The 13,015-nt window shown below is 49.1% G+C and overlaps 1 protein-coding gene across 8 annotated transcripts in view; it reads left to right on the top strand.

The window, feature by feature from the left end:
* The window catches only part of phf21b (PHD finger protein 21B), a 43,486-nt gene extending 33,155 nt beyond the window's left edge, over window positions 1–10,331 (top strand). For 4 of the 8 annotated variants that reach the window (XM_029162913.3, XM_029162908.3, XM_029162912.2 and 1 more), the window contains 12 exons: window positions 1,845–2,105; window positions 5,382–5,474; window positions 5,666–5,986; window positions 6,105–6,224; window positions 6,314–6,365; window positions 6,520–6,596; window positions 6,673–6,727; window positions 6,885–6,907; window positions 7,154–7,312; window positions 7,475–7,541; window positions 7,610–7,713; window positions 7,787–10,331. In XM_029162913.3, coding sequence (XP_029018746.1) covers window positions 1,845–2,105; window positions 5,382–5,474; window positions 5,666–5,986; window positions 6,105–6,224; window positions 6,314–6,365; window positions 6,520–6,596; window positions 6,673–6,727; window positions 6,885–6,907; window positions 7,154–7,312; window positions 7,475–7,541; window positions 7,610–7,713; window positions 7,787–8,041 — 1,587 coding nt within the window. In that variant the 3' untranslated portion in view covers window positions 8,042–10,331. The remainder of the gene's footprint in view (window positions 1–1,844; window positions 2,106–5,381; window positions 5,475–5,665; window positions 5,987–6,104; window positions 6,225–6,313; window positions 6,366–6,519; window positions 6,597–6,672; window positions 6,728–6,884; window positions 6,908–7,153; window positions 7,313–7,474; window positions 7,542–7,609; window positions 7,714–7,786) is intronic. The other 4 variants (XM_055512112.1, XM_029162909.3, XM_029162911.3 and 1 more) reach the window with 3 other exon arrangements.
* Window positions 10,332–13,015: the final 2,684 nt, after the last annotated feature.

Here is a 13,015-nt window from a genome sequence, read left to right as displayed (position 1 = left end):
GTTTTATTAGGTTTTTTACTTGGTGAGGGTTTGGGGCTCGTACTTCTTTGCTGGCGTGTAGTATGTTTCTACCTATTATTACCCCAACACTATTTACCCACATGCTGTTATTCAGTGTGTTTTACCATAATAATGTCACTGTGACTGCAGAGCAAAGCCCAGGAGGCTGTGACTGTGGCAGGCGTGTCGCATGGGGCAGCGAAGCCACTAAATCCACCTTTAATCTAACTCCTTTTTTCCAAAGGTCTTGGAGCATCTTAAATGCGTCTTTGTGATGCTGTGTGATATCGCTGTCTTCATTCACCCTCTCCTGGGCTCACGCCGGGAGGGACGAGTCCCTGCTCTCCAGCCTGGAGAGCCTTTAAATGAGTGACCTTTGAGACAATCACAGGCGCCCGGCTCCAACAAACGCTGAATGGTGAGCGCCGGCCTCTGGGTCCCCGCGCAGGCGGCTGCTGGAGCTGCCTGTGGATTACATTGATCCCCTGAAACAATGGGGCCCACCGCACACATGGTGGAGGGGAATTAATAAATAGCCGGGGAGTCAATGCACAGGGCTGTTAATGAAACCAGCACATGTTCATGGAAGGGTTCAAGTTTTAATTTAGCTCCAAACAGTGAGGAGCTTTAACCTGTGTCCTGGCCCAGATTCACCAGCTGCATGTACGTTATCTGCAGACAAGCAATGAAGATGCCATAAATGGTCTGTGTATAATAAGTGATAAAGCAGCAGGAAAATACATGATGTTCTCACTGATACTGAAACGGCTTCTCTTTGTGTTTGCTAGAGTTGAATAATGCTGCTGTCTCACACATGAACCCAGAATCAGGTCCAGGCATATTGTGGGTTGGCCTGCCCTCTTCACTCATGTAGCTCACAGCAGGAGCCTGTTGGTGTGGGACGTGTTCTCACTTGTAGGAAACAGTGTGTTTGTCTGGACTCAGGGTCATGATGAGAAACATTACGTGCTGAAGGACAGAGGAGGTGGTTCTGCAAAGGCTCAGACGGGTGCGGATGCCTAGTTGAGCTGGTGTGTGTCAGCTTCTCCTGCTGGAGGACACAGAACGTGTATCATGATGCTGCTCTGTAGGATCTGAATCACTATTATGAGCAGCACTAGTATGAGCGGAGCCAGGAGCCTGTGCAGGCAGATGGGAATATTATGGTGTGTTATCAGAGCTCTGCCTCTGTGCTGATGTGTTTACAGAGGAATTAGTGTGGTTCTGATGCTCCGACTGTGCAGCCACAGACCTCTGTAGTGTCCTAGAGAAGCATGGAAAGGCAGCAGCAGCGGGATGAATATGAAATATTTAGAGAGCGGCGGAGGGGAAAGCGAGATGTACTTATCTGTGCTGTGGAAGGTTTTCCTTTCCAGGCGGAGGCGGCGGCGGCGGGTGGGGGAGGGTCGGTCTGTGTCTGTCTGGGAGGCCGCTGCCAAACTCTGCTGCTCGCTGACTGTGGCCATAGCTGCTGCTTTAGCAGCCGAAGCCGTAGCATCCACAACACTATAGGATTCATGCTTCAAACACTAAAAACTGGATTCAACACGTACCGAATCACAGAAGAGAATAGGCAGTAACACAGGCAGCAGTATTAGTACTACCAGCAGTTTACACCTAGTTCTATAGTAGTAGAAGTTGTAGTATTAAGACACAGACATTAATCTGTTCATGATGGTTTTTGATTTTTCTCAAAAATACACGTGAACTGTTGCTCACGTCAGCACTGATGTGTCTGTCTCAGTCCACCTGTCTCTCACCCTCTGTCTCTCTCTAATAGTCCACTCCCTCTCTCTGTCTCTCTCACTCTGTCTCTAACAGTCCATCTGTCTGTCTCTTTCCAGAAGCTGGCAGTCAGGAGTTGTCCTGTAGGGACGACCAAGCCGCTGTCTCTCATCAAGCCCCCCACCCAGGGCATCGCCATCTCCGTGGTGCCGGCCAAGGCTCCCGTTTCCATGGTAACCGCACACATTAACGGACAGAAGGCGGCGAGTTTGGAGCCGCTGCAGACGTCCCCCATTAACCTCCAGACGGGCGGCAGGGTGGCGTCCAGTGGAGTCCACCCGTTGAGCAGCAGGAGAGCCGGAGAGCTGCCCCCCCCTCAGGTAGCTCACACCTGGACACCTGTAACCCCCACCCCCGGCTCCTCGCTACCACCTGTGAAGCTGTAGCTCCCAGGCCCGGCACAGCACATTGCATTATGGGAACTTTAGGAGCCAATTATTTAGTACTAGTTTAGTCAGTACCAGAACCCTAGCCCAGTATCTGTGGTAGTAGCAATAGTATTATCGTAGTATTAAGGCAACAGAAGCATTTCTAGGAGCCTGTATTTTACTTTCTTCGTGTAGTTATAGTTGTGTCACAGGATCATGTGGTTCTTGGTGTGTTCTGACAGAACCAGCACTGCTGGCTTTGTAAATACGAGTTACCGGTTTTATAGAAAGAGATGTCTCCTTTTAGCTGCAGGGTGTTTGGCCCGTTTGTATGAGATGACTTTAAACTGGTTCTAGTTTTGATCCGTCACACTTGTTCTGAGACATTGTCTGTTTTCATTATTCTGTGAACTTGTTTAACACACCGTTTTTATTGTGTATGATGCTGAATCCTCCTCCTCCTCCTCCTCTGAGTCTCTGTTAGGATTCAGGCCACAGCTTCTCGTCTCCTCCACACTCAGTATTCAGCACCATCACCTCCATCAGCACACAGTCGGGATCAGAGCTTCACGCTCAACACTGCCAGCCTACCACACTATTACTGTAATTGCACGGCCCCATAGAGAGGAGGGCTGAGCAGCGGGGCCCTGGGGCTCCTGCTTTACGACGCCTCTGTCCAGCCGACAGATGCGAGCCTTTGTCCGTCGGCTCGTCTCTTTAGAGAGCAGAGGAGACAGGAAGCGTTGTCATTTGATGATGTCATTGTGTGACTGATGAGGCCAGAGAGATTATCTGGAAGCACAGACACTGAGCAGGTATTCATCATGTCGCCTGTTAAACCGCCACGTGAAGTAAACACAGATCAGATGAATACGCTGGGATCCTTCCAGTTCAGTCTGCTGGTTACAGAAGTGTCACTATTTGTAGTAAATGTCTATTTATAACGTATACTCACTCATAGAAGGAGCTTTAAGACATCTGAGTGGAGGTAATCACAGCACACGTGAGTCCAGTAAAGGTGGATTTGTTTCTTTTCTGTGTATCTATATATTGAGGCCCTCAGATGATTCCAGTCATAAGAACTCATAGTAGTAATCGTAAAAAGTACTTCACAGTACAGAACATGTGCTTTACTCCGACTTTACGTGCACGGGCTGACGTGTGTAGAAGCTATACACGGGTGTGGGGCCAGCCACCATCTACTGGGACCCTGTCAGACCTGTGTGTATGAGAGGAACCAGATATTTAATGAGTGGTTTGAACTCCTGCAGGGCTCTGATTGGCCGACTCCCGGTGATGTAACTGTGGTTCGGATGCAGCCCTGGCCTGAAACGCTCGCTGCGATAAAGCTGCTGCATTTCATCAAAGTGTCACTTTGTTGGAGCCCAGACTCCCTCCTCCCTCCTCCTCAGTCGTCATCTGTCTCCACCCTCCTTCCCTTCCCCGTCGGCTGCAGGGTGGAGGAGGTGAACAGGTCATGCAGCATGATTGTGTGGCGGCTCTTTATGGCTGCATTGTTGAGTCGGAGTGAGCGCTCTTCACCCAGCTGCCTGCCTCTGAAGCAATAAAAAGAAAAACCCTCACAGGCCTCACAGCTTTTCTTCCTCCATCAATCCAGAGCTGTAAAGGCTGGTCCAATCAGAGGACGGAGGAGGTGGAGGGACCACCTGGCCAGTAATGTGCTGATCAATAATGAGGTGTAATGAGACGGTGGCGCTGCATGAGTGCACACATTAAAGCTGCATTGTTTCAGCACCTCGCTGAACTCAGAGTTCCACCACACGCTCTCTAAGGAGGCCGGGCCTGGTTCTGCTGATGCAGCATCATCATGGGACAGGAGTTTCCTTCAGTTTTCTTATCACATCACATGTTCACTGCTGGTCACATTACTTCCAGCCGCAGCCAAAGTCATCGGATGGAGCTGGCAAAGAACGTGGTCCAAAAAACAAACCGCTGTGATTATTGGAGCTGTGAAGGATGAATGTTTTTATTACAAACCTAAACCAGAACCCATGAAAGCTGTTCTCTTGCTGTTTCTACTGATGGGTGGGAATCTGTGGGTTGGTGTCACAGCTTCTGAACAGGCTGGTGGATGTTTTGTTTTTTGGTTTTTGAGGGTCAGAGCGAGTTAATGATTCCCCAGGAGAGTCGAAAGAATGTTGTGAGACTTCGATTGAATCCCTAAATTAATATCCAGGCACCGTTTAGTCCATGTGTTTACTGTAGCTACTCAGACAGCGCCTCCTGCTGGCGGATACAGGAGGAGCAGCGTGTGATCTGTAAACAGCGGCTGCTCTCAGATCAGCTCTGCTTGCCAAGTTAAAGCTTCTCTGGATGCTCAGCTGTTCATGTACAGACCAGGCTAAAGGTTGTTAGACAGATTATTGTTGTTATGTATTATTAGTATTTAGAGTTTAGGGAAACAGAGTTGAAATGGTGCCTTTGACAGATGACAGCAAATGTAGAGTAAATGCAGGTTGTGTGTAGGAGTCAGGATGCAGCAGCATGTACCCTGCATATGCTTCCAGCACAGTTTCAACCCACATCATCAAGTGACAAAACGACCCCCCCTTCAGCGTATCACAGCAGGTCTGCGAGACGTGGGGGAGGAGAACGGGAAGGATGCAGGACTGAACCTTTGGCACCAGGGGAAACGCAGAGAATGAATTTAAAGAAAAGCAAATGTTTGCTCCAAGGTTGTGTTTGATGGAGAGGAGGAGGCCTCCTGAAGAGAAGGTGCTTAGGCTTGTAGAAAAGAGGCAGCTATTACCAAAATGAAAGCCCTTGCACTGCAAGAATTTTCATCCCTGTAGTTGCCATGGGAACCTTCCTCACTGAACTGCTCTGCAGCGCAATACAATGGAGCAAAGGGATTTTCATGGGGGGGTCTGGGCTGGAGGAAGGAGGAGGAAGAAACTTTATTCTTCTCTTTTAAAGATCAAGAACAGTTGAGAGGGGACGGGTTCAGATTCAGTTCAATTTGGCTCCAAGTCAAATGTCTCACCTTTTTACAGTCCCATCCTCAGTGACGCACACACACACACACACACGCGCACACACACACACACACACACACACACACACACACGTCCCCTGGCTAGAGGGACAATAACAATGGACTTTTTCAAACCATTATGAGTGAGGATCCGGTGGTATTCACAGGTACTGCAGGCTGCAGTGTGCTGCCGCAGCATCCCTGGTTGCCATGGTAACTGTTGTTTGTTTCAGATGCTGGGAACTCTCACTGCTGTGCCCATCAAGGTGCCTCAAGTCAGCTCTCTGCACCGGCTGGCAGGACAAGCAGCCACTGTGCTACCTCAGGTGAGCAGCAGCTTACACATTCCTTAGTTCTGGCTACAGTGCTGGCAGGCAGCCACCAGGTGGCAGCAGCACGTGCACAGTAAGCACCAGAAAACTGATCTGTGACCAGCCACAACAGAATCACTTAGTTCACCAAAAAGCTTACAGTTCATTTAACTCTCCATGAACCACACACTCCTTGTGTCCTATAGGTCAGGCCAAAGACCCAGATCCCTGACAGCCTTCCCCACGGTCCCTGTCAGGAGCTGCAGCCCGTCAGCCTGCAGAGGGCCACTGCTGTAGTCAGTCCTAAGAGCCAGGGTCCCACCCTGCCCACCGCCAACAGCACCTTCAGCCTCGACCACCAGAGTAACGGCCTGGCTCCTCCGACACCGCCACACGGCCCCTCGGTGGCCCTGGAGTCCAGCAGCCTGGCCCAGCACGCGCCGGCGGGGCCCGGCGTGGCGTACGCCATCATCGCTGCCTCCCCCGGCACTGGCAACGGGGTGTCTGCCGTGAGCGAGGCCGTCAAGGTACAGCGCCCACTCAGAGCTCGGCATGTGGTGCATTCACCCAGCAGTGCTGGTCATGGTCAGAACTGTACCCTAAACATATTCTGGGTGATTGAGGTGTGTAACACTGTGTTAATAGGTGATAATAATCCAGCCGCAGGCCCCCAGCAGCACCGAAGGCTCCCCAGGACCCCAGGCGGACGTCCCGTCACAGGAGGCCCAGCCCTCCCCCTCCCAGAAGAAGGAGGAGGACCCAGAGGTGACGTCATGTTGATGTCCTTGGTACTGGCTCACGTGGCTCATGTTGGTCTGAACCTCGTGCTCAATCAAGCTCTTTTCCTCCTACAGAAAATCGCCTTCATGGTTGCTCTGGGCCTGGTCACCACAGAACACCTGGAAGGTGAGGAAGGTTCTAGATCAGGGGTGGCCTGGTCCTTGAGAGCCACAGTCCTGCTGGTTGTCCAACTCTCCCTGTCCCAGCTGATACAGTACTGATCACCATGACCAGGTGTGTTCAGTCAGTGTGTTGGTTAAACTCAGTCTTCCTCCCTCAGAAATCCAGACGAAGCGGCAGGAAAGGAAGAGACGAAGCACAGCCAACCCAGCCTACAGCGGCTTGTTTGAACCCGAGGTCAGGAAACGGCTAAATTCTGCATTTGGAGGAAAGCTACGAACAGAACTTAACACAGTTTATTTTGTCTTTGCAGCGCAAACGTTCCGCATCACATTATCTAAACAGCTCCCTCTTCCTGACAGCACAAGGTAAAACCTCAGCACCAACTCTGAGCTCCACTCTGATGTTAAATGTGCTTTGCGCCTCGGTGTCTCAGTTTGCTTTCTAACACCTCATGAGCTCAGTGACACTAACCGTCAGTGTGAGCTGCCACTAACCTCTGCTCTGCTTCCGTTCCCATGCTAGACACTGAGGATTTCTGCTGGAAGGTAGGTCACATGACATAGTGGAGCGCAGTAAAGCAGCGTGCGAACAGCTGATCACACCCAGTCACACAGACGAGAGAGATGTGAACATGTGTGTCTTTTAGCTCTAACGGTCTTTAATCAGATGAGCAGGTTAAACTCAAAACTACAAGTGTTTGGTCTTTGGCATAAAAGTGCAGTCGCTCCAAGCCCGTGTCACCGTTCTCACTCGTGATCACACACTTAGTCCAGTGTTTTGTGTTGGACCAGGACGACGTGGAGCATGACGACCACTGTGCCATCTGTAAGGAGGACGGTGAGCTGCAGCTGTGCCACAACTGCCCCCGAGCCTTCCACCCCAGCTGCCTCCAGCCCCCGCTCAAAAGCCCCCCCGCAGGCCCGTGGTACTGCCCCAAGTGTCAGAAGAAGGTACCGGAGCCAGGGCTTCACCAGAGGCCTGGGTTTTACCATTATGTAGAACGACGAGCAGCTTGAAATTAGTCAGAACTGCAGTTTCTAAGGCAACAATTCAGAATAAAGGCAAGTTAAACGTGCAGCGGCTGCGACTCAGTAAAGTGTTGTGCTCTCCAGGTTCTGAACAAGGAGAACATGTCGTGGCCTCAGAACTTCCTCCAGTCCTACGTCACGCACAAGACAGGTAAGAGCAGCGTCAGCCGTTGGCGCCACCCGCGCGACCAGCTTGTTTATGGCCACGTGTGTGATCAGTGCGACAGGAGGAGAAGCGGCGGCTGCTGAGACGAAGCAACGAGCTGAAGAAGGAGTGGAGCCGCCTGGAGGAGCAGGACAAGACGCTCAGCAAGACGCTGGAGGTAAGACGCCTGGAGTCCGACGGTGGCTCAGCTGCAGCTGGTCCCGCTGACGCCATGTCCCGTGTGTCTGCAGCAGTGCGTGGAGCTGAGGGACCGGCTGCTGGGCCAGCAGAGGGACACGCAGGCCTCGCTGGACCGCCTCAAAGCGCTCATCAGGCTGATCCAGCGCGAGCAGCTCATCCAGGTCACCATGACGACCACCATGACCACCACCACCACCATCGCCGCCTCGCTGCTCTCTCAGCCCTGGAGCAAACCCACCAGCACCGTGGCCCCGGGCCCCTCGGCCGCCCCGCTGCAGCTGAGCCACGACGGCGCCGACAACTAGCCCTGCGCCCGCCCGCGGTGCTTCCACTTTTCTACCCCACGCCGAGGGCAGCGATGCTTTGTCTCAATATTATCCACCATCTTTTCTCTAAAGCGACAAAAACTCTTCCTCCACTCGAGCCCAGTATTTTTTAAACCCAACACCTACAGTGCTTATGAGATTTCTTTATTTCATTTTCTATTTATTAATGTTCTTGGCCTTAATGTATTTATTACTCAACGTTAGATGGCGACGGAGGTTCCTTCGCGGCCTGAACACGTATCCCTACTTTCACCGGGTGTGATTATTGTTCTGACGTTAGTGGCTAGTGAGGAACAAGACGCGCTGCAGAGGGGAATGTCCAGCGTGTGTCAGACGTGGTCTCATTCTCCTATGAACAATGTTTTGCCATAAGAATTCAGGAAATGTTTTCATCGTGTATGTAAACGAGCCTTCAAACAAAAGCAGAGAATAACTTCAGTATTAATAGAGTTAAAGTCAAAGAAAAAGTATTTAAGATAAAACTACAGAAATTAGCCTTTCTAGTGGAGATTTTAGTATTTTCATGCTGATGCCTGTTGAGAAATCTACGTTTGGATTCAAGGGGATCATGTACATATGTTGTATTATTGTAATATCATCGCAGGTTTGCGTTTCATTTCACACTTTACTGGAACTGAGCTGAGTCTGTTCAACTGTTGCTTTCTGGTTCAACAGACAAGAATCTGAGAGTAGCTGAAGTTTGTCCCATCAGCCAAACGTTAACCGTGGACAAACCTGAGAGCTGTCAATCTTGTGTCAATCCTGGTCAGAGCAGCTGAAGCGCGCTGACCCAGGCTGACGCGAGTTCCTCCGTCAGGTCAGCTAGCCTCGAATGCAACAGGATCATGTGATGGTTCTGCACAGCATCAGTCCGACGGACTCGTGTTCTGATCAGTGCGGGTGCAGCTTACTTCAGTTCTTCTCCTGATTCTGCAGCTCCAGGAACCAGACAGTTGAACAGAACTGGATTGGACCAGTCTTCAGCTCAGTTCCTCCTTTCCTTCTTTCACCAGTATAGAAAATATGCCAAAAACTCTGTTTTTGTACTGGTCTGGTCTCACGTGCTTCTCCGTCCTGCCTGTTTTCTATGTTTTGTACTCGTGTTTTCTGGGCCTGTGAACCCGACAGATGAACACTGCCTCACGTACAAATCGATTCAGATCCAGGGTTTCGTCTTTATTGCGTTGTTTTCTATCCACTGAATCAGAAATGGAACAACTCTGTCCCACTGCATCCACGTGCCCTGGCTGACTGTGAACCTGCGGGACCGAGCCGTCGTCTCCTGCTCCGTTCACGCGTCTCACGAGTCTTCCTGCTGGCCCAGAGCGGTTCCGTTTAGATCCAACAGCTTTAGTTCGCCATGCGAGTCCGCACCTGTTAATGCACAAACAGTCAGAAAATGCCTTGGTGGCCAGAGAAGAGGCTCCTTTAAACATCCCATAACTGCACAACCACACTAGGAGAAATGGACCGAACCGCGTCACAGCCACGATTAGAACCCTACCACACCCGCTACATCGCTACAGTCCAAACAGCAATAATGTGGTTCCACAGAGCGAACTTTACTCGCTCCGTGTTCTGGTCCCGCTCCATTTAGGTTGGACACATTTCTCTACGTTAGAGCCCTGAAGCGTCTTTGGTCCCGCACCTGTTAAATTAAGTCCAATCAGAACTTGGTTCGTGTCCTGTTAAATGGGTCACGCGCCAGAATCGTCATCCATAATCACTCCGGACCACGTGATGCATATCGAGTCCTCAGCTGAGCAGAACCCATATCAGAGCTCCGTCCGACCTCTTCGTCCATTTCTAGAACTCTTCTCCGGGAGAAACTGTGCAGTGCTGAAACAGATCTATTTTAATACACGACAACATTTGAACAAACGAGAAACCAGTAGAACATTTTTATATTCTTTTATCAAAGTGCAAAAAATAGCGAACATCTGGGTTTTCTATTGTTTACCAGTTCTGCATTCTGACAACGTTCGACGTGTTACTTTGCCATAAGGAGGCGACAACGACACCAGGAGGGTGTTGAGATGGAAACTGAAATGTCTGTGGAAGTAGAAGTTTTCCTTTGTCATTAATACGGGACTGTCCAGTGGATAGTGTGTATAGGAAAGTGTTTGTCTTAAATATGCCAATGTAGTTTTTTCTTTATGATGCATTAAAGGCTGATTGATGAAGGTGGTAAATGGCTAAAGAGTAGTCTCACTTTTTTGTACCAAGTTCTTACGAAAAATGGAGTCATTAATAAACAAAGTTCAACTGATCCGTGTTTGTCTCATTAATGTTCCCGTCAAGGCCAAACAAGACAGATGTGTAACATTCAGGGTCAACGTTTCTAAAAGCGCTGAAGCATAATTTGTTCTACGTCAAATCAAGCAGGTAAAAGCCTGGAGACGGTTCTGACCCATTAACAGTATTAAGGACTTAAAACAGTGACACATGGACCCAGCACATTATACATTATAAGACACATGAAGAATATAACTGGTTAAGTTATTTCATATTTTAAGTCATCAAAACAAATGAACTTGAGTGTAAAGATTGAGAGTTAAGATTGCGACAACGTTCGACGGCTGAGGAGAGATGCTGGAATTTGTTTAGTGGCGCGTTGAGTTCAAAAGAGTCGGCACTAGCTTCGAGGGCAAGAGGCGGTTTAACACATTTGCTACCGGACTGTAGTTTACAATCAAAGTGGCCTAGTGCATAGAATATACTGTAAGCAGTAAACGGAATTCATGTACTGTAAGAATCTAAACAATAAATAAGAAATATTAATAATCAATAATCTAAGAAAACGTTTGGCAATTGTTTCAACTGGAGAGGATCGGGTGTAGGACATGTGTTACAGTACGTCATGCTTTACTAATTTGTCATGTACTAATGTCTTTTTTGCCTTCCGCTTGTATGTTGGGTCTAATCCTCTCACGCCTCTTGAATTATGGGTGTTTTTTTGTTAGTAATTCTTGAGGCATAAGAGATGCTGGGCCCATGTCTGTGATCAGGATTTGTCAATAAAGAGTACTAAACAAACCTTGTATCCTGTTTTTATTTCCTGTCGCTAGGCTTGTTTTTAAATTTTTGCACACATTGTTGCACACACACACACACACACACATTGTTGCACACACACACACACACACACACACTACACAAACCACTTTCAAAGGGGTGTGGACAGCTTATGAGCCACAAGAGCCCCCCCTGCATCCTGGTAGTACTTAATGCTTTTCTTTCTATGGTGGGTGTGCAGACTGGTCCAGCGCATTTTATGGGCGGAACTACTCAGCTTAGTTGGACTGTTCATGAGCCACAAGAGGGAGTCAGTGTACGCCAACATGGAGCTTGCTGGTTTCTAAGTGGGGAGATGAAAAACAAAAGACGTATAACCCCTGCATAAGGTTTACTAAGAGCTATGACAAAACAGGACCAAGGTGGGACCAATTAGCCCTCAAACAAACCAAGAGGCCCAGTCCTGGAGCCAAGATGAGCCAGGAGAAGCCAGGAGAAGGGATGGGACCTCACAACAGCGCCCCTGGTGGCTGAACGCAAACCACACAAGATTTACACTGACATCAGAATACTCATCAGTTTCATCCATCAGTGTTCCTGTTAGAAACCGCAGTTGCTCCCAAACGGCTTCTACAACCTTACATCATCTACAACTATACAAAACAACATTCACATGAAAACTGTCACAGGGACCTCCTCAAAACAACTCTACACTGTGAAGACAAACGTTCTAGTGTCGGTGTGAGCACAACAAAATCCTCAGAATTTCAATGAATGCAGTCCAACATCATCTACTCACCTGAAGCGGCAGCTCCTCACATGTCCGGCAGCTTCTGGGTTTCTCTCTCCTTAGGTCAAGTTACCTTTTATAGGCCTGGTTTCACAGGAAATGAGCATTTCATCAGCTTCTACAGATAATACACTTACAACCTTCTCCTCTCACATATAACCTCTGTCTCTGACCTCTGTCTACGGTGGTGTAGAGGTAATATGTTTAGCATTTTAAAGGTTGCGGGTTTGAATCCGGACTAATGCCATTGTTCACTTTGTCCTTTTAAGCACACGCCAGGTAAAACAAATTCACACTCTTCACTGTGTCTCACTTCTGGTGTAGAGGAAGTGGTAAACACGTGCTGTCAGAAAGGTCACAGGTTCAAGTCCCACACGGACATATTTCTGAACTTCTCTCCCACTTGCTTACAAGAAGAAAGACACAAGGGTGGAGCCTGGAGGATTTGGTTTTTTTTTGGCTTGTTTCACTTTCCACTTAGGTAATGGACCTGTCGCCTCCCACACCAGAAGCCTGTCTCGTCCACTGAGGCACAAGCTCTGCTACTTAAACCGATTTTGAATGGGGGTTGACGGGTAATTTTTAAGAATGAAGGGACACTCAGATTGCTCCATAATTTCAATGCATAGAAATGATCACTTATTCTTCCGGTAAAACGCCTTGGCAGGTGGTTTGCTGTGGTCTCAAAAACTACAACTAGTGCTTCCTGGTCTCCTCTGTACCTGCCCTAGCAACGGTCAGGCTGAGAGGAGGCGGGGCCATGCAGAGAGGGGCGGAGCCAGTCGGAGAGGGGGCGGGGCCAGGCTGAGAGGGGGCGGAGCCAGGCTGCTGGGGCAAGTAACTCTTCGGCACTGTACTCTGGCTCATACAACTAACCACTGACTGTGCGTGCTGAAGTACTCTCTGTGTTCCTAATAATCCAGAGCAGGTCGTCCGGTCATTGAATTTTAGTGGTGTTAAATGTAATAGACTGTTACCTAGCTGAGATTACAGACGCCTCAACACAGTCGTCCTTAGGCCTCACCAGACTTCAGTCCTCCCTCCTCTCTCTTCTGTTGGTCAGTTGTTAGGAAGCTTTGAGTTTGAAGTCCTGTGAATCAGTAGTGACGATTAGACAGTGATTTAATTAGTACTTCTAAGAAAGAAAT

Source organism: Betta splendens, chromosome 9, assembly GCF_900634795.4.
Source record: "Betta splendens chromosome 9, fBetSpl5.4, whole genome shotgun sequence".
Taxonomy (NCBI): Eukaryota; Metazoa; Chordata; class Actinopteri; order Anabantiformes; family Osphronemidae; genus Betta; species Betta splendens.
Note: the sequence above shows the minus strand (reverse complement) of the source record. Positions and strands in the feature narration are given on the sequence as shown.